This window comes from Mus pahari, chromosome 7 (genome assembly GCF_900095145.1).
Source record: "Mus pahari chromosome 7, PAHARI_EIJ_v1.1, whole genome shotgun sequence".
NCBI lineage: Eukaryota > Metazoa > Chordata > Mammalia > Rodentia > Muridae > Mus > Mus pahari.
Window position 1 is genome coordinate 27,341,975 of NC_034596.1, and position 22,120 is coordinate 27,364,094.

General features: G+C 45.3%; 1 protein-coding gene across 5 annotated transcripts in view; it reads right to left on the reverse strand.

The window, feature by feature from the left end:
* The window catches only part of Trappc12 (trafficking protein particle complex 12), a 65,534-nt gene that overhangs the window by 35,585 nt on the left and 7,829 nt on the right, over positions 1–22,120 (reverse strand). For all 5 annotated transcript variants that reach the window (XM_029540775.1, XM_029540774.1, XM_029540773.1 and 2 more), the window contains exon 3: positions 15,119–15,235. In XM_029540775.1, coding sequence (XP_029396635.1) covers positions 15,119–15,235 — 117 coding nt within the window. The remainder of the gene's footprint in view (positions 1–15,118; positions 15,236–22,120) is intronic.

A 22,120-nucleotide genomic window follows, 5' to 3' on the forward strand; every position in this document is an offset into this window, starting at 1 on the left:
GTGGCCCTTGACGTAAACAGAGTCGGGCAGCCTTCCCTCAGGAAAAGACCCACCTTGTAGGCAGGTAGGAGAATCCCAGTGAACAGGAGAGCCAGGGACTGCAGAGGAAGACAGCGTGCAAAGCCTTGGAGAGTGGTGGGAGTAAGGGGGTGGGGTGAGTGAGGGTGAGGGCGGGCTGCAAAGGTGAGGATGAGCCACCTGCCTGAGAAGAAAGGGGCGACTGGGAGGCAGGTGAGGCCAGGCCTTGGCTGTGTCCACAAGCTTCCAAGAGTGTTGGCTTAAAGACCGAGCGAGGCTCCTTGAGTGATTTACAAGGCCTGAGTAGATGCAACTGAGGCAGTCAGGAGGCACTGACAGCCAAGGCTGGCGCCGATCGTGTGCAGCTGACTGGCTCCTAGACTTCTCTGGGCGTTGCCACAGGGAAATCATGGCTTGTGCTTAGCTATTGCAGAGATGTGTAGCTGCAACAGATGCTGCATAGCCAGAAAGCCTTGTCTGTCCACACTGTAACTGTGGCTAGCAAATGCTGGCAGTTACTTCAGGAGGGCTGTGGTATGAAGGCAGACCTGACTGGACTGGCACACAGAGTAGGGCAGGCATCTTATTGGGGTAAGGCCACCATGACAAAAAGAAACCTGCACGTGCACACTTACCACTTCTTCTTTCTTATTACCAATTCATAGTTTACCAAAACAGCTGCAGTATGGCAGAGGTGAGAAGTGCAGAATTAAAAATTTAACCATCAAAGCTGGAGAGATGGCTCAGCGGTTAAGAGCACTGATTGTTCTTCTAGAGGTCCTGAGTTCAAATGCCAGCAACCACATGGTGGCTCACAACCATCTGTAATGGGATCTGACGCCCTCTTCTGGTGTGTCTGAAGACATCTATAATTGTACTCATATATATAAAATAAATAAATAAATCTTAAAAAAATTAACCATCAGTCAGGCAGTGGTGGCGCACACCTTTAATCTTAGTGCTCGGGAGGCAGAGGCAGGCGGATCTGAGTTCGAGGCCAACCTAGTCCACAAGTGAGTTCCAGGACAGCTAGGGCTACACTGTTTCAAAAATCTAAAAACCCAAACCAAATCAACCAACCAACCAAACAAAAAACACACACACAACAATAACCAGAAAACACACCCCTTTCATGAAAACTTGAGGAATCTGAGGGAGGAGGGCTTGTGTCATAGGACTGTATAGAGGGTGGAGAAGCAGGCCGGTGTTGATATACTGGGGGGTTGGGTGGGGTGAATTTTAGATTCTGAACTGTGGACCCAGGTGAGGAGATACCAGGGAAAGACAGGGAGAAGGGAAGGGACATGATTCAACAATGTGACATTTGGTTCAGTGTAACTCTAGATAATTGAAGACTCTGATGGACATGCAAGTGTGCACACATGCAGGAAAAAGTGAGGAGATCCATGCTTGCTCACATATATATTCCCAAGATCAGTCACCGAGGTGGGAAAAGCCACCCTGCTGCAGGGACCATGGTGCATCAAGTCTTATGAGATAACAAGTGGTCGGAGTGAATGGTGAACCCAGCCATTGTGACACTGGAAAACTGTAGTCCCTGAAACCTGTGGAGCCTGAGAAGAGGACACACTGAGCTCAGGAAGCTACAAAACTACAGAGAGGTAGGGCTGGAGCCAGAGGATGGCCCAGGGTACTCGACAGTGGGCGACTGTGGGGACTCACAGTTGACCAGAGCGCAGCAACCCCTTCAGGCCCAAATTGGCCCCTGCATCTGCATCCCAAGCAGGGGTGGTGGAGCTGGGTGTAGTGGCATATGCCTGCAGCCTTATACAGTATGAGGTTACACAGTAAGCTTGAGGCCGGTCTAAGTGTGCTGGTTTGAAAGAAAATGGCTCCCAGGCCCAATAGAGAGTTGTACTATTAGGGGTGTGACCTTGCTGGAGTAGGTGCAGCCTTGTTGGAAGAAGTGTGTCTCTGGGGAAGGACATTGAGGTTTCAGATACTCCAGACAGTCCCACTCTCTTCCTGTTGCCTGCTGATCTAAATGTAGAACTCTCATCTCCTCTTCAGCACCATGTCTGCCGCCATGCCCCCATGCTTCCCACCATGACAATGGTCTGAACCTCTGAACTGTAAGCCAGCCCCAATTAAATGCTTTCCTTTAAAAGAGTTGCCTTGGTTATGGTGTCCCTTCACAGCAATAGAAACCCTAACAATTTTTATTTATTAGATATTTTCTTTATTTACATTTCAAATGCTATCCCCAAAATTCCCTATACCCTCCCCCTGCCCTGCTCCCCTACCCACCCACTCCCACTTCTTGGCCCTGGCATTCCCCTGTATTGGGGCATATAAAGTTTGCAAGACCTAGGGGCCTCTCTTCCCAATGATGGGTGACTAGGCCATCTTCTACATATGCAGCTAGAGACTCGAGCTCAGGGGATACTGGTTAGTTCATATTGTTGTTTCACCTATAGGAAACCCTAACTTTAAGTTCCTATTGTCCCACCTATAGGAAACGCTAACTTTAAATTCCTATCGTTGTTCCTCCTATAGGAAACCCCAACTTTAAGCCAGAACAAAACAGAAACAACAAAAAGTCCCATGAACAAACAAATAACATGAAAACTCCAAACTCCAAAACCAAAACGAAAGGCGTGGGAGGCCTAAGATAATGTGCACCTGGATAAGGCTTAGTCATTCCTGGATAAAAAAAAATCATCCACATCTTTCTCCACTGAGGACAAGGATTCAACTTTTCACTGTGACAAATGTAGGAAGGGTAAAAATAGAAAACCGGAAAAGTATTGAGATGGTCACACAGGTGAGAGGTTGCAGACCCTCCTATTTGCTTATGAAACTGAGACCAGGAGTTAACAGTTGTCGCAGAGTGGCCTTGGGCAGTCCCTTGGGACGCAGCTGTCACAAAACAGCTCTGGTGTCTTGTGGACCAGTGCTGGAGCAAGGCTTGCTCACTTGGTAACAATGCACAGTACCCTCCTCTGTACACAGCAGGCACTTTCTAAGCATGTGTCTGTCTCACACACTTTCCTTATTCTTGTCATTCTTTGACTGACGGGAGCCCACAGCTCAGTCAGGTCCTTTCCTTTGTCGGCCTACGTAAGCACACACCTGCACCAGCACAGTGCCCAGGGCTAATGCAACCATTAGGGGAAGCATAATTACATCAATTATTCAAAAGAGCTTCACCTGACTCCTACTGGCCACCTCTGAGAAACTGTCCTGGTCTCTGAATCCTCCCACCCTCCTCGCTTGTACCCTGTCTTCCTCTAATCAAGCGGGCAGGGCTGTGGGCGCAGACTCACCTTCCGGCCCTTCGCAAATGCTCCCCCTCTTCACTGCCCCCTGCACATGCTCAGCATGGCTGCACTGACAGACAGGATGGATGCCTTCAGCTCTTGGGGATGAAAGAATCTTGGGTCTCAATGGTCAGTGGGCACCAGAGACAAACAGTGTCTCCCAGTTTCCTTCCTTCCTTCACATGGGGCTCAGATGGAAGTGAGCCTGGTGTGTCTGTGGAAGGCCGAGGACAGCCTTGGGTGTCATTCCTCAGATGTGCTCCATCTTGTTTTCTTGAGGCAGGGTCTCTCACTAACCAAGTGGCCAGATTGGCTGAGTAGGGAGCCTCGAGGGTCCCTCTGCTGTCTCTCCAGTGTGGGGATTACAAGTGTGTGATTACAAACGTATAAAAGCACGCCTGGTGTTTTAGCAGGTTCTGGTGATCAGATTCAGGCTCACCCAGTTGCACAGTTAAGTACTTTATTGGCTGACCCCATCACCCAGCCTAGAAAAGTATTCTTTATTGTACCATTTCTCATAAACAGACCTAATTTATTTCTCCACCTGTTTATATTCTTTGTATAGAGGAAGGCCACTGATTTGTTTGAGTTAAATTTATATCCAGCTACTNNNCTGAAGTTGTTTATCAGGTTTAGAAGTTCTCTGGTGGAATTTTTGGGGTCACTTAAGTATACTATCATATCATCTCATAAAACAGACATTCAAAGAATTGGAAGCAGACAGTAAACTCATAGCAAAACAAAACAACAAATAAAAGTATTTACTTATACTAACAAAGACACACAAATTATATATATGCAGATGCCTTTGTTAGCCTAAGAAATCAGAACAAAGTTTCAAAAAATAAAGGTGGGAGCAGTCAATGTAAATGTAATATTCTCTCTGGAATGGCTTCTTTGTCATTTTCCTCCTGAGACTAACCCTGCCTAAAGAAAGAGAAGAAAGAACCACAGTGGTCTGCTCCAGGGTGTGTTTGCTGGCTCCTGGCTACAGAGCCACTTCATGCTAGGCCTCTGTAAGAGGCTGGGATGAGGCCTCCCACTGGCTGCTATGTGTGCCAGGGCTTTGAGAGTCCATGGTGATTCCTGGGGGAAATGCTGAGCACATTTCCATGCCTGACCTGCTCAGCTTGCTACTCACCTGAGCCCACCATGGCCACCACTCACAGGCTGGAAGGACTGTGGTAACTGCTGGAGAACCACCCAAGACTGTGGTGGCCAGCTGCAGGAAGCAGAGAGGGGCAGGAACAGCTCCGTGAAAAGTGCACACGATAGCCAATACGCTGTGTCTCACTCCAGCAGGCCACCATTGTCTTTCCTGTACTCAGGGAGAGAAGGCTGAACAAAGTGGTTGTTGGTGGAGACCCAGACTGGTTCACACTGGTTTCGCACCAGGAGTGGAGGGGAAGGAGAGCAGAGTAACAGGAAAACTGAGGGGTGGAGGCGGTGGAGGTGTGGCAGCAAAGTCACTGAGTTCCAGTGAAAGCTCCAACATTACCCAGGGCGAGGGCAACTGGACCCGGTCGACAAGCAGCCTCCAAATTGAAATGGATTCTTTCAGTACTGCCTGGATTTCTTACCACCACCATTTCACATGTAGCTACCATGTACCTGGCCATGGTCGGCTCAGGCAAGCAGCAAGCGGAGTTCAGGCGTGGGAGTGTGTTGAAAAGTTTAAGGATTTAGACAGGCAGCCCTCTGTACCCCCACAATCTGCAGGGGCAAATCTAATCAATGGACAGTGTTAGGAAACCACTTGTGGGCTGGTTTCATGCCAGACTTCCCCCACACAGCCTAAGGCTGCACACACACAGTTGAGGCGTCAGAGTTAGAAGGAATGCAGGAGGGCCAACTACACTGAGACTGTGTAAGAAATATAGACACTATGCAAGGTGTACACGGGGGATGAACTCCCTCAGTTCTGGTACCTCCCTGGGGTTCCTGAAACCATCTCTGAGGATACCAAGGGATGACTGTAGCAGATCCTGAATTTCCTAATGCTGTTTTATGGTGCCACATTGTATATTGGTATCTGTTTAACACATTAGAAAGTCAATTAGAATTTGTGTGTAGGCAAAAATAGGTACATGAGAAAAATCTGTTCACATATTTTAAAAACAATTCTTATGCAGTAAAGGCTTCTATCTCATTTTATAACCACTCTGTATGGATACCCACCAGAAGTAAAACACTTAAATGTGCAATAAAATTATTTGTAAGGAATTTACAGATAGGAAGCCCTCCATAAATGATTAAAAATAGTGAAATGTTTAAAAAACCCCATGGAGCCCACTGTGATTCCATACACAGAGTTATCTCCTCTCTCTCTCAAACTAGGCCTGCTAATAAAAATGGAAAATAACCCAGCATCTTAATTATTTACCTTTTAAGTAAACATAAACCTTCTGGAAGTAGCTTCCTCCCTGGATGAGCAGAATGCAGAGGCATTACGGTGTTACCAGCCCCTCCCAGAGAAGCCCCTACAGAAGCCGACTAGCGATTTCTGAGATAACTGCTATAGCTGGTCTATACACATCATGCATTTAAATCTGAAAAAGCTTACATTAACATGCAAGACAAAGTCAGGGAGTCACAGGGCTCCACTTCCTCCTCACCATAACACACAACAGCCTATGGCAGCAGCCTGACCGCCCTGCCACCTTGATTTCTCAGCAGTCTCAGGGGTTGTATGGGCATTTGGGGACAAGGAACTTGTGGTAGAGAGTTAAGGTCCAGGTTTAGATTTGGAACTTGCAGGCAGAAAGGGCTCCTGGTAACTTAGGACAATCGCTAGTTGTGATTTGGATGTCTAGCCTGGATCAAGCTGCCAAGTGGGAAACAGGAAGGGGTATTTCACTCAGACTGCTATTTAAACAGAAAGTCACCAAGAGCTGAGAGAGGAAACCACACACAGTTAGCTCACGTCTTCAACTCTCTGCCTCTCCCAGTCTTTATTTCCTGACAAGAGAATATAGAATACTCATTTGGCTCAAGTTTACTTTGTGTTCCAGACACTGTCAGGCCCAGGAATATCTTGTCACCAAGGGACCCAAGCATGACTACGGCCATATCTTCTCACTAATCTGCCATTAGATCCTTTGGGAGTCATCCAGGGCAGAGGAGTCACTGCTGAGTGAGGGAGGGATGTCCTATGGGTGTGGAAGAGCCAAAAAGTAGCAAGGGACAAGATCTCTCAAGACCTGTTAATACAGGGGACAACTTGTAAAAGGTGCTGGGAGCACATGTATGACAGGTGCTAAGTGAGCTGGGTAGATTTCCAACAGAAAAAGCTTAGTTTGCCTGACTTTCCCAGTCATGGCTAAAGTGTCATGTTGTCACATATGACTATAAACCCTCTAGGCAAGCTTGTGTAATTTGCTTTTATTGTTCAATATTGCTTTTCAAACTTATCTGTATTGATGAATGTGGCTGTGGCTCATTTATTTCAATTGCTCCAGAGTGTTTAATTGACTGTATATAACATGATTTTCTTTGCTGTTGTTACAAATATGAAACAAATGCACTTTTGTGTGTGCCTGCATGTAGGTGCACATGCCTTTGTGCATGTATGTAGAGGCCCGAGGAGAAAGCTGGGTGTCTTCCTCTATTGCTCTCTGCTTTACTCCCTGGAAAGAGCATCTCTCACTGTACTGGAACCTTGCTTCTTTGCTTTTGCTGGCTGGTCAGTGAGTTCATGGGGCCCATCTGGCTCTTACCCAGTACTACAATTATAGGGACATGCCTGCCTTTTATGTGGGTGCTGGGGATTTGAACCTGGGCTGCATGCTTATACATTAAGCACTCTTCCCCACTGATCCATCAGTTGTCAGTAGAACTTGATCTGCAAATCAGGCTGACTGTAGACTCAGAGAGGCCTCTGTGCCTCCTTCTGCCTTTACCTCCCCAGTACTGAGCCTGAAGATGTTCCCCACCATACCTGGTTGTAGAAATATCTTTGGCATATCTTTCTATACCTGCACACAGGAGGTTTTTACTGTTTGCTTTCTTTTTGTTTTGAGATATTCTTGAGTGCGGCCAGGCCTGCTTCCACCTGGAGGGCTGGGTTTTTCAGTGCTCTTTTCTTCTTGCCTTGCCTTTTGTGAAATCCTGTCCTAATCCCTTAGGCCTCCGCTCTCCTTTTTCTGTGGTGTTGAAGACAAGCTCAGGGCTTTGTGCTACTAAGCCAGTGCTCTGCTACTAAGCTATGACCCTGTCCTTTTTTGCAGGAACTTCTGGAGTGTATTCTGGATCTCTAAGACAGGATCTGATGTAGATTAGGCTGCCCTTAGCCTTGTTACACAGCCGAGGCTGGCCTGGAACTTTGAATCCTGCTTCTATCTCCCAATCCCCTGCTGGGGTTGCAGGTGTGAGCCACTGTTGAGGTCTCCCACCTCCTTGCTGCTGCCAATTATATTTTGTGCCAGTCCAGCAAAATTATTTTTTTTAAATACTAAGGGCGGAAATGTTGGGGTCTCCCAGCTCCTTGCTGCCGCCAAGCCTACCTTGCTGATACACTAATCACTCTCCTTCAAAACACCAGGCCCCCGCAGGCGCTGAGGCCCACCAGAGAGTGCTACCGAGAGGACCTCCCCGGATCTCCCAGAATGCAGCACCCCAGATCTCCCAGAATGCAGCATCCTTGGACCGCCTACGTCAACAGACACTCATCCCCACCTCAATCCTTGGACCCGCCTATGATCGGACCTCCGCCCGCAACTTCAAAGACTAAAGGTGGGGCTGGAAAATTTTCCATGTTACTTAAACAGAGTTCGGTTATTAAACCTTGAGCCTTGATCAGAGTCTTGTCTAGGCTTCATTTCCTTTTCGCAGCCTATTCCCTTTTAGGATATTCTCGCCCTTCAGGACGAACCTAGACCGGAGTGTTTCCACAGGTGAGAACACTCAAGTGGCGCCCAGGGCCTGGGAAATCACTCCACCACTGAGCTACCCTCCTGGCCAGCACAGCTTCTCCTGGGCATTCCCCCACCTTTTGCTCTTTGAAATGGTAATTATTTTCTTAGTGGGTATGATGGTTTGTATATTCTTGGGCCAGGGAGTGGCACCATTTGGAGGTGTGGCCTTGTTGGTATAGGTGTGACCTGGAAGGAGTAGGTGTGTCACTGTGGGTGTGGACTTAAGATCCTCACCCTAGTTGCCCGGAAGTGAGTCTTCCACTAGCAGCCTTTGGATGAAGATGTAGAACTCTCAGCTATGCCTGTGCCATGCCTGTCTGGATGCTGCCATGCTCCCACCTTGATGATAAGGGACTGAACCTCTGAACCTTTAAGCCAGCCCCAATTAAATGTTGTTTTTTATAAGACTTGCCTTGGTCATGGTGTCTGTTCACAGCAGTAAAACCCTAACTAAGACAGTGAGTTTTTGCTATTCTCAGCATTTTCTACCTTCCTGTTTCCTTTATGTTTTCAATGTTAGATATTGGAAATCTCTGGTAAAGAAATATTTTTTAAAATTAGAATTTGAAGTATGCCACATAATAGTTTGGCTCCAAGAAATCTTATAGAAAGTCTATCTCTACTGGATAGGCCATGCAGCGCTCTGACAACCTTAGTTTGGAAGGAGAAAATTTCTAAATTTAAACAGATATTACTTTTTAAAAAGTAGGAAATAAGACAAGACTCTGAAAACTGAGCCCAGGCACTCTGACTTTGAGTATTAGGACAAATCACCCAGTGTGAAGTATTCGAGTAATTAGAATAAGTGCACAGCTCACCCACACGGACTCGGACTCGGACAACATTCACTCTGCACAGAGCACCATGGGAGTGACTAAAATGGCCTTCTCTCCAGGCAGTGACATTCGCTTATCTGTAAATTACAGTCTTAGAACACTCTGACGACGTGACTTAGGAAAATATACTCAGAAGCTCTTCCCTGTCCAAAAGGTGGCAGGAATTAGGACACAATAAACACCATGGCCAGGCTGGTGAGATGGCTCAGCAGGTAAGAGCACCGACTGCTCTTCCAAAGGTCCCGAGTTCAAATCTCAGCAATCATATGGTGGCTTACAACCATCTGTAACAAGATCTGATGCCATCTTCTGGAGTGTCTGAAGTCAGCTACAGTATAATTACATATAATAAATAAATAAATCTTTAAAAAAAAAAACACACCATGGCCTTTCTATAAACACACCCATCTTGAAGAGGCTCCCTGGTTGGGTCCCTGCAGTGGAATCTCCAATGGCCTTGAGCATTTTCAGTGTATGGGAGAAAGATAAAAGCATGTATTAATATAAGGAATAACTACAGATGGTAGAAACACACCAGGCAAATGGATTATAATCAGGACAGGGCCCTTGTGTACTTTAGAGATGAACTTGGAAATGAAGTCTGTCCATCATCAAGTCAGGCTTGCTGTTTTGTTTTTATTTTTAAGGTCCAAATTGAGGAAGGGGAATGGCCAACCCTTACCATGGAAGGGCCTGCTTGCTCACCAGCTCACAGGGGCTGCAGAGATGGTCACCTACAATCTCACTAGCAAGGACAGAAAAGCAGACACTTAAAGCAGCTGCCTTGCTTTTTTCCTCCAACAAAGTCTTATTTTCTTAAAAGTCTTGCTGCATATTACAGACTGGCTTCAAACTCATAATCCTCCCACCTCAGCCTGAGACTGCTGGAATTGCAGGAACCTGCCGACATGCAGAGCCACAGAAAGCTTTTAATCACAGGAATAACTTCTAAATCATTTTAGTAAGAGAACCAATGGGACATTAGATTGACATTTACTAAAAATTAAACCCTAATTGTTCTGTATATACTACACTACAGCATGTGAGTCACTGACCATTCTGAGAACACATTGGTGGTATAGTGAAAGATGCTGAGAGGAACAGTAGTTCTGGGGGCACACTGTTGTTGGTGACTCAGGGTTCGGCTGATAAATGCCTGCCACGGTGACAGCTGCCTGCTTCTGTTACAGGACAAGGTCTCTCCTGGGGTCCAGTACTCTTCCAGGTTATCGAGTGAAGACCTCTGTGTGTTTCTGGTGACCACACAATTGTTCTAGAACTGTAGAGGGGGAGGTATGGACGGTTTGGTCTCTCAGACTCTGTAAGGATCCCTCAGTCCTTTCAAAGGGAAAAGCTGGGACTCTATCCTGGGCACAAAAGTCCCCAGGGATTCTTGGTGGTGACTGGACTCAGGGAACTGCTATTCAGGCTCTGAACAAGCAGCTTTGTGTGAAGGCACAGTGAAGAGAGAGAAGAAGCCAATATTCACTACCAGGGTCAGGACAGCTGGGTTGTCTCTCAGGGCTGAAGATGCTGATGAAGAGCCCCCTCAGGCCAGTAAGTCTCGGGTGTGAAGTTTTTAAAAAACAGCTTCACATCTCTAAATCAGAGTCCACTGTACAAGTGACTGTGAAAGTAGATCTTCAGAGAGCAAGGGCCAGCCAGAAAAGCCTGATATGTGTTTGATGGATAAATACATATAAACTGGAAAACCTAATTTGGAATTTGTTTCAAGTCCATCAGACACAGACACACAGATACATATGCAGAGACACACAAATACATACACAGACACACGAGCAGATATATACACAGACAAATTGATGTGTATACAGACACACAGAAAGACAGACACACATCCCACTCGTAGATATAGCCCAGTTTTAGTCACTACTTTGTAAAGTACCCCACTGTACACAGTCAGTGGTTCAGAAATACTATGTCCTGTGGCGGAAAGGACATGAGTCCATCAGAAAGCATGGTTTCAGGGGCTGCACAGTACCTAGTCAATACTGGGACACTTAGGACACTGACTTAGTCGCTTGTCTTCTAATCTGCAAAGTGTGGACTTCTGGGTGGGAATAGTTGCCCCAAACATGCCCCTCCCCACTTTGGAGAAAAGGTTTATTTAGTGTCATGGCTTCAAATTACAGTCCACCACAGTGAAAAGGGGAAGTAGGGCGCTTTGTCCATTGTGTTAGAGGCCTCCCTCCCTTATTTTGCTGATTAGGAAGCAGTCAGTTTTTAAAAACAAAAATAACCCTCCAAAGTCCTAAAACAGCTTTTGAGACAGGGTCTCCTGTTGCCTAGGTTGGCTTTGAACTCACTGTGTAGCTCAGGATGACCTTGAACTCTGTTCTTCTTGCCTCTACCTCTTCAGTGCTGGCACTGTGTTTGTGCACCATAACATCTGCCTCAGTTTTCCAGTTGTTTTTCTTTCTTTTCTTTTCTTTTCTTTTCTTTTCTTTTCTTTTCTTTTCTTTTCTTTTCTTTTCTTTTCTTTTCTTTTCTTTTCTTTTCTTCCTTCCTTCCTTCCTTTCTTTCTTTCTCTTTCTTTCTTTCTTTCTTTCTTTCTTTCTTTCTTTCTTTCTTTCTTTCTTTCTTTCTTTCTTTCTTTCTTTCTTTCATTCTTTCAAAGGAAAAGCTCATATACTTCCCCTCTTTTTACTCCCACAAAAGATACAAAAGTGAGCCTTCAACACAAAAAACAGTCATGGTGGAAATGTTCTTCCTAGGCTGGCCTGCAACCTTCCATGTCCATATCCTCTTGAGGCCCCTCTGGTGATGCTCAGGGTCCAGAGGCAGCATGGGCATATGCATCATCTGTCCTTCTATGTGAGCTTCACACCAATCTGTGCTGGTCTGCATGAGAACAGGCTCATAGGCTCATACATTTGAATGATTGGTCCTCAGTTTGTGGAACTGTTTGGGAGAATTAGGAGGTGTGGCCTTACTTAAACAAGAGTGTTACTGGGCAGGGCTTTGATGGTTCAAACACCCATGGCATTCTCTGTGTGCTCTGCTTCCTTTTCAAAGTCCTTGGTCCAGCTGTTTGCTACCTACTATCCCATTCTACCATCATCAAGTCTTACCCCTCAGGATCAGCAAGCCCCACACAAAGCCTCCTTCTATAAAGGAGTTTTATCACAGCAATAGAAAAGTAACTAAAGTCAGTCTGTCGGTCAGTTTCTCTCTCTCTCTCTCTTTCTCTCTCTGTCGGCTACATAGGCCACCCTCATCTCAAACTAGTGATGTCCTATATACTGGAGGCATGTGACCACATTGCCTGGCTTATTCTCCATTTCTCTTTTCAAAACATACTTTTAATTTATTTTTATTTATTATGCATGCATGCATGTATGTATGTGTGTATATATATATATTTATTTATGGGTAGGTGGGAATGTCATGTGCATATCTGGATGTAGGAGCCAACATACAGAAATTGGTTCTCTTCTTCCACCATATAGGGATCAAACTCACATTATCAAGCGTGACAATGAGTCTTTACCCACTGATTCATCTTATTAGTCCTTCTTCTTCTTCTTCTTCCATTTTTCCCAAACCAGCATTCTGACTCTACAATTTCAGTTTCCTACCCAGAGCGAGTTTTCTACAGTTCTCTATACACCATCTGTGTGCAGATTCTGTCAATGAAATAGCTGTTTCCCGACTGTCAGGATGCTTATTATAGGGCTAGTTTTCATAATATGGTTTTGCTGCACCTGAAGTGATAGAAAGACTTGACCATTGACACTGAAGTCACTATTGTTTGGGGACAGAGGGCTCAGAAAATTACCAAAAAACTGGCTTTTTTGGGGTGTGTGAGTGCACGAGTAAGATCAAAAAGGTTTTCTGGGTAAAAGACCAGAGCAGAGATAAAAGGAAGATAAAAACAGACACTGGAGGCTAAGAAGCAATCCTTTGGGTGACAGGAACAAATTTTAGTTATTTTTCCTTTGGGCCTTGCAGGACGCAGGTGTCATATGTGCAACTAAGAAGACGCCGAGATATAAACTGCTGCAGAAGGCAGTGGGGTGGGAATCGGGCACCAAGAGTGACAGTCCTGGCAGATGCCACCACAGAGGATGGCTTGGCATAGCTGTCTGAAAGGCCTGCATGTCTATGCTCTAGAACAAGGTTGACATTGCTAGTTGTGGCTCAGTTACAGAGGCAGCCTGACTCCTTCTAAACCATGGAAGACAGATGTCAAAATCATTATGTAGGGGCTGGAGAGATGGTTCAGAAGTTAAGAGCAATGGCTGCTCTTCTAGAGCACTTGGGTTTGAATCCCAGCACTCACATGGTAGCTAACAACCAACAGTATCTTCAGTACCAGGGTACAGGATGTGGTCTCTACTCTGTGGGGGACTGTGGACACACATGATACACAGACATGCATGCAGGCAAAACACCCATACATACACGCAAACTTAGATTTTATAAATAATGCTTTTTTTTTAAATTAAAAAAAATCCTCTGTGTGGTTTGGGCATCTGGATTCAAGACAACCTGTCAATGAAGGAGAAAATCCACACACTGCTCTGTTAAGATTAGACATCTACTATCCCCGAGTTGTGACTCAGGGCACTTCTCAAACTTCTGTCACCTCTGGCAGGTAAGGACATGTGAGGTTTACTTGCCTCTCACATCTGCGTTGAGCGTGGACCTGACGTCAGCATAGACTGGGGCATATCTCACTCTGCACTGGACCGTAAACTGCTTATGTAGCTAAGGCTTTTAAACCTGATGTGAAAGGTGTAGTCCCAGGGTGGCCAGCTGACACTCCACCACGGGTGTCTCCAACAGAAGCTCAGAAAGCTTTTTGGTTTTAGTTCATGTGCTAACCTTCACCTAACATAAAAGCATTTTTGATTTCATTTTCATTATGTATTTTGTGTGTTTGTGTGTATGCGCGCGCGGATGCACGAGGGAGTCAGAGGACAATTTTAGGAGCCAGTTCTCTCCTTCCTCCTTGTTAGACTTGGGGATTAAACTCAGGTCCCTGACCTTTACCCTCTGAGCCTTCTCACCTGCTTCCTTTATCTTATTTATATGATCTGCATCCTTAATAAAAGTGTAAGTCCTAAAACTTGCTTGAAACAAAAAACTAGTTATGACAGGGGAAAAACAAAAACAAGCAAAATAAACCCAAACCCTAGACACAACTCCTGAAAAACTGAGTGGTTTAAAGCAGAAGACCCAGTGAATCCCTCGGTCTGCTCATCAGTCAGGGGCGTGACTGAGCAGTCAGGACATGGCTGGACCTCCCATAGCTTTAGCCCAACATCGCTTCCCAAGATCCCTTCCACAAGGCATGCCCACTGACCGTGCTCAGACGTGGACACCATGGGGTGTGGGGAGCAACATCAGAGTTCATGAGTGAGGTGGGGAAAGGAGGTGCAGTCTGACCTAAGGCTACCATTCGAGAGCATTCCTTTATCAGAAGGCTGCCTGAGGATTCCTACAGGAGACTCGTACGATCAACTTCTAGGACTTTCCCCTAATAATCCAGAGGAAGCTGGTTACACTGCTGAAGCTCTTCCACAATCCTGAATTCACTGGAAAAAATGTCAGCCAGTGTCGTGCTGACGGTGTAGGACTAGCAGATTAGAGAGACCCATTCATGGAACAGAGTGAAATCTGAAAGTGTTCAGGAATTCACCAGTTAAACAGTAAGTCTTGACTGAAATGACCATCAAGGCTAGAATAGGATGAGGAGGGTCCCTTGAGCCTGTGAAAATGAGGCCAGTCTAGGTGACACAGTGAGTCTATCTCAAAAACTACAAATGAACAAATAAAACACACACACGGTCTGTATTTGTTCTAGCAAATGGGAGTCTGCTACCTGGCTGCCTGCAGCCCTCTGATTGTTCACAGTAACCAAATGAACTTGAGATGATCAGCAGCGGATGCAGTGCTCCTGCTTCCCAGGACTGACATCAAACACAACAACGCTCGCTCCACAGCAGCTTCTTGCCCTGTATTCAGAGCAATTAACATCCAGGGAAGGACAGTGAAGGAAGCCGAGCCTTATCAAAGACATATGAAATCAGTGTGTGGTACTCACAATGAGCTGCTTCAGTCCCACAAAGGACTGCTCCACCGAGCTGGCATTTAAGACCTGTCTCTTTGCTGCAGCCTTCTCACCCAGGAAGCGAAGCATCAAGTCTTTAACTGCATCTCCCTGGAAAGAATGTGGGAGAGAGAGAGAGAGAGGCAGAGATAATGAAATGTTTACGGCTTTGCACAAGAAAACGGCAATCAGCCAGAAGCTAAGCCATAACTTCTAGAAGATTCCTAGTTTTACAACTATTCTTTATTTTGAGAAGAAAGTAGTATATCACCACCACATCAGGCTTTCTGTAGAGCCCACAGCCTGTCAAGGACAGAGACTTTCAGCACAGGAGACTCGGAGAAACACCATGTGGAAGACCAAATAGGCTTGTGTTGCACCAGCTCCTCAGGCTTCCTGGGATGCCGTGTGTGTGTGTGTGTGTGTGTGTGTGTGTGTGTGACATTACCTCCCTCAGCACACTGGTAGGTCCTTCACTAGCCAAGCCCAATATGATCAGGACTCTTGTCACAGTCTAGTACCCAGGGTTCTGGGCTTGCTGGAGTTGGAGTTGGAGGATGTACTTTAAAACTGTCTCTGCTCTGGGCCACTTTTTGCCTCCCTAACTTTATTCTTTTTGCTATGCCCATCTAGAAGCAAGATGGAAGACATTAAGTTATACTTCAACCATTATACTTCCTTTAAAAGGGAAGTCAGAGACGAGCAGGGGAGGAGGAAAGGCCCATGTGAGCCATGGGGACAAAGGTCCTAAGGGCCTGGAATGACGGGAGCAATATAACGGACATGAAGCATGGGACATGACAAATGATGAGGTCACAAGCTCCTGATTCTCTAAGGCTACATGAATGAGGTGGTGGATATACCAAGTCAGTGACAGATGGGGACAAACTTTCACTCTGCTCACACCAAGAAGTTGTGACAGTGCAGAGAGAGCACCGCTGCACAGGCTGCGGGAGATCCCAAACCTGTTTGCTGGAGATGGTGCTCCAGTCCTGTGGCCGCTGTCTGTTCTCTAGCCACCTAGAGAGGTAGGCTGCCCACCTCAGCAGGGGGCCATCTGGGCTCCGTGCTGTTTCTGGCTCTGCAGTGGTTGAGCCTGGTGCTTAAAGAAGCCAGGCCAAGCACGATACTACACTGGGGCAAATATTTAGTAGCGGCAAATTTGTAATTTCTGCTTTTGGAGACTAAGGTTAAAATACTCCAACAATCACAGCCACAAGGGCAGCTGAGTGCTCTAGAAACAATGTTTAAAAAGCAAATAAAAATGGGCTAAAATGTGGGATCCCATGAACTACAAAAATCCTGTTTGTGCCAAATGCAGAGAGTTTCTGGAGCTGTGGAGGCAGAGAGCTGAGCAAAAAGCAAACTCAAATCTGAATTCTGCATCCCAGTGACATTCTCCACTAATGAGATCACACCATAAATATGTCTTATCCTTAAAATTCGTTTTCTCAAAGTTCAGTTTCTTTTTTTAAAAAAAATATTTATTTATTTTATTTATATGAATACACTGTAGCTGTCTTCAGACACCCAGAAGAGGGCATCAGATCTCATTACCGATGGTTGTGAGCCACCATGTGGTTGCTGGGAATTGAACTCAGGACCTCTGGAAAAGTAGTCAGTGCTCTTAACCGCTGAGCCATCTCTCCAGCCCTAAAGTTCAGTTTCTGTAAAGATGGCTCAGCGGGTGACAGTGCTTCCCTTGCACCACACAAGCCTGGGAACCTGAACTCAGTCCTGGGAACCCAGGTAAAGGTGGAGGGGAGAACCAACTCTATCAATCTGTCTCTGACCTCCACATCTGCACTCCAGAACACGTGTATACAAACACACACACACACACACACACACACACACACACACACACGCACGCTCACAAGCACACATACACGAATGCATGCATGTGCACATGTACACACATATACACACTGCACAAACAAATAATGTAAAAATTTAAAAAGGATTAGTTATGACAGCAGACTCTTTGGGTAGAAAAGTATGGTTGACTGATCAATGTCTCATTTAAGACAGCCCAAAGCAATCACCACACATCTTCTGACACATCTTGTGTCTGCTGTGTTCCTCAACTGAAAGTGAAGATGGCAAGAAAGATGATGGAGTTGCCTACTCTACCTTCTTCATGGCCACTAGAAGGAGGAGACGCAGCTGTGCTGCTGCTGGGCTGGGATGCTACTGCGAGCACAGGTCTGCTCTAGCCTAGGATGGGAGTCACGGAGAGAAGGTTGTGAGTAGGTCTTGAAGGTCAGAGTGCTGGGATCTGAACTTGGGTCCTCTGGAAAAGCAGCAAGCCATCTTGATTGCTCAACTATCTCTCTAGCCCTGCCCCAGGACTTAATACATATTTAATTTTTCTCCTTTTTAGATGTATTTATTTTATATGTTCGAGGGTTTTGCCTGCATGAGTATGGGCTGAAAACTGAAGAGGTCAGAAGGAGGTGTCAGATCCCTTGGAACTGGAGTTATGGGTGGCTGTGAGCTGCCATGTAGGAGCTGGGAATTGAATCTGAGTCCTCAGAAGACTATCAGGTGCTCTTAACTACCAAACCAAGCCATCATTCCACCCCACAGTGGTTAAATTTTAAAGCATCCTGGGAGGAAGCTCACACGAGCTACCGAAGACAAGGTGTCCCTGTGCTTTTAGAAATGAAGATGCAATAAGTTCTCAAACTGACAGCAGCTAGAATATAGATGGACTAATAGACCTATGATAAAAAAATGAGGGTTGTGGCTTCAGTAGACACCATAAGACTATGTACTGGGCTGGTGAGATGGCTCAGTGGATAAGAACACTGACTGCTCTTCTGAAGGTCCTGAGTTCAAATCCCAGCAACCACGTGGTGGCTCACAACCATCCATAATGAGATCGGGTATGTCTGAAGACAGCTACAGTGCACATATACTTAATAAATAAATAAATCTTAAAAAATTATTTAAAAAAAGACTATGTACTGGCAAGGCCCAGAATAGGGAAAATATTTGCTATAGATATTACTCATTTCCATTAACTGAGTTTAAAGAGCTTTTATTTTTTTAAAAAAAAAGACTCATTTTTTTTTTGAAGATTTATTTATTATATGTAAGTACACTGTAGCTGTCTTCAGACACCCCAGAAGAGGGCCTCAGATCTCATTATAAATGGTTGTGAGCCACCATGTGGTTGCTGGGATTTGAACTCAGGACCTCCAAAAGAGGTCTTAACTGCTGAACCATCTCTCCAGCCCTTAAAGAGCTTTTAAAGTTAGGCAGTAATAGGAAGAGAGAGATTCAAAGCTTGAAGACAAAGAAACCATTTAAACAGACAACTTCACAAATGGTTTTCTGAGGGCTAGCAGGATGGCTCAGTGGGTGAAGATAGTGCCAAGCCTGATGACCTGGATTTGGTCCCTAGGGCCCACATGCAGAGAATTGTCTTCTGCAAGCTGTCTATTGATTTCCATATGTGTCTATTCCCAACAGATAAGTAAATAAACATAAGGAAAAAATTAAAAAGTAGCATAAATAGCAAAAGGTGTTTGATATTGAAAGTGACTAAAGAATGCAGACTCAATTTCCAAGGCAATAGCATGACATAACCACCAGGACTGTAAAGTAAAGCAACAACAGCAGCAGCAACAACACGTCCCCAAATTTACTAGAACAACCACACAGTGCTGGAGACAATGTAAACTGACATGTCCATTTTGGACGCCTGCTCCGCTACTTTATTACAGAGTTAAGCCCACATTTTCATAGACAAGCTAAGGAAAACAACGGCATAACCCACACAGGACTCTGCACCACACACAGGACTCTGCACAATGTCTGATCATGAACTCCCAGTCCTTCGCTTTGGCTTTCCTCAAGCCAGAGTTAGCTGCACTCAACATACCCCACCTGTACCATTGTTATTTTGCTAAACTACTAATAGGAATGTGAGTATGTATGACACACATACACACGGACACACAACACTGGCTGCATGATTAGTTTCCTTGGTCTGAACCCTGCCTACAGCTTCTAACAATTCAACACTTGGTAGTTCTGGAACCTACTTTATGCTATGCTGGACACCTGCATGTGCAACCCTGGGTACATGTTTTTGCACGCTGGACATACTTGGCCAGTGCAGCCATAGCATGCAGTAGTTTAGCAACAACAGCTACTACTGAGGTGAAAAGCTGAGACTTTTTGTGCAGGGGAAGTCATGGCAGAAGTGGCTTAATTACCTATCCATAAATCTCTGTTTTCACCTTCTAGGGATCAATACCTGACTTTTGCCTACCTAACCCTGACCTGCAGGCTGCTGTGGTCAAGTGGCTGAGTCCTGGGTGAAGGGACACAGGGAAGGGTATGCACACTTCGTTGTCCAGTGATACACCCGTTGAAGGGATGCTCAAGTGCCCTACCTTTCTTCCCCTTGATGGTGGGGAGTCCTGACAGATGGGCATACTTTTGTTGGGGTGGCTTGCCACACCACAGTCCTGGTCACCTCCAGCTGACTTTCCACTATATGGATACAAACTTCTACCCAATCCAGCCACTGTCACTTAGGTTGCCACTGGGTTAGTGCAGCTCAGCAGAAATTTCAACTTTAGGTTCACTAAAGTTTTACTGTTTCATGGATATCTCTGCGTCACATATGCTATGGGCAAAGCAAGTCCCTGAAGCAGCCCCTTCAATGCAAGGTTTGTCCAATACACATGCATCAGCACCAGGTCGTTTCTGAGATCCTCAAAGAAGTTTTGTGTGTCACCAGATGCATTTTTTTTTTTTACCAGATGCTAAAATTAAGCCATTTGCTTATTTGATTTCTAGCTTTGTTTTATTCCTCTGTCTCTCTGTGTGTGAAAACCACATGTGCAGTGCCTGCAGAGGCCAGAGGAGGGCATCATGTCCTGGAGGTGGAGTTACAGGAGGTTGTGAGCAGCCTGACCTGGGTGCTAGGAACAAAACTTGGGCCCTTGGCAAGCGCAAAAAGCACTTTTAACCAAGAGTCACTTCTCCAGCCCTCTAACTCTACTTTACAAGGGAATGTGGGTAAGAATAGAACATTGTTGGTATGTATGTATGTATGTATGTATGTATGATGTTATGGTATGGTATTTTTGAAGCAAGGTCTCACATAGCCCAATGTCTTAGGATTACTACTGCTGTGATGAAACACCATGACCAAAAGCAACCTGGGGAGGAGAAGGTTTATTTGGCTTACACTTCCACATCACTGTTCATCACTGAAGGAAGACAGGTCAGGAACTCTAATGGGGCAGAAACCTGGAGGCAGGGGCTGATGCAGAAGCCATGGAGGAGTGCTGCTTACTGGGTTGTTCTCCTTGGCTTGCTCAGCCCAGGACTACCAGCCCAGGGATGGTACCATCAATCACTATTAAGCAATATTCAACAGAAAGATCTCCTGGAGGCATTTTCTCGATTGGGTCTCCCTCCTTTCAGATGACTATAGCTCCTGTCAAGCTGACATAAGTCAGCTTACCTAGTTTGACTTTAACCTTGATACTTAGATTGACCCTGAACTCCTGATACTCTTGCCTCCACTTCGAAAATACAGGGATACAGGCGTGAACTAACTACGCCTGGCTTTATCTGTCCTCAAAAAGATATTTAACTGACATAAAAAACTGTGTGTATTCAGAGTCCAACATGCTGATTTAATATTTGGATAGGGTGTACTGAATAACACAAATTAATCAAATACCACCACTACCCATAGCTACTGTGTATGTGTGTGTGTGTGTGTGTGAGTGTGTGTGAGAGAGAGATATTTAAACCCTGCTCTCAAATTCTAAGTTAACTACAGAGTACTCTAACTGGGTCATCATACTGCATATTAGATCTCACTCACCCAGCATACCTCAAATGTGGTTCCCACAAATTTCTACTGTACTCTCGGCCATGAATTCAGTTTTGTTAGTTTGTTTGTTTGGTTTTTTTGATTGTTTGTTTCTATAAGAAAGAATACGTGGTGTCTGTGTTTCTTTGCTTGAGTTATTTCATTTACTATTAGATCCTTCCAAGACCGGATAACCATCAGCTGCATGTACCAAATGTAGCAAAACTGTTTCAAAAGCAAACACAAGAATCAAAGCTACCATGTAATCAAGCTATGCCATTCCAGCTTTACCCTCAAAGGAAGTCAACCACATTCTCTTTATCTCTGCACCCAAAACGGATACTCAGGCTGACTGTGTGGCTCCATCATGAGCAAGGCTAGACTGAACTCAGGAGTCTGGCTTTTTCTAAGATACTGACTTGGTTTCAGCTGGATCATGTGGTTAATTCCAGTTTTAATATCTTGAAGCACCTCCATGCTGCTTTCCATAATGGCTTACTAATTTACATTCACTGTGATTACTGCTATCACCCGTCTTTTTGTTAACAGCCATCCTAACAGGAATGAGGTGACATTTTCTGTGATTTCCATTTTCCAGATGATTAGAGGCAACTTCTAGTTCTTCAGCTCAGACATAGATCTGAGACACAATTTGTCATCTTTATGGTACATACAGCTCAATGTAAGACAGAGCACACAGTGAGAGCCCCGAAAATGTCAGCAGGTGCAGACATTATAGGAAATCCTTTAATGATCCTGTGAAAGAAGAACTACTATGAGGTGGCTGTGGTGGCTCAGGATTGACCACACACTCAGGAGGATAAGAGTTTGATGTTAGTCTGAATTACACAGCAAGTTTAAGGGAAACCTGGGTTATGTAGAAAAACTGTCTCAAAGCAAACAGAACAAACAAACAAAACTACCACACACTCCAGCTATGCCATTTCAGGGTTATCCCCAAAGGAAGTCAAGCTCATGAAGTCAGCCCAGCATAGAGACCTGACATCCACGTGTACTGCAGCCCAGCACAGGGACCTGGCCATCCACGTGTACTGCAGCCCAGCACAGGGACCTGGCCATCCACGTGTACTGCAGCCCAGCACAGAGACCTGACCATCCACGTGTACTGCAGCCCAGCACAGAGACCTGAC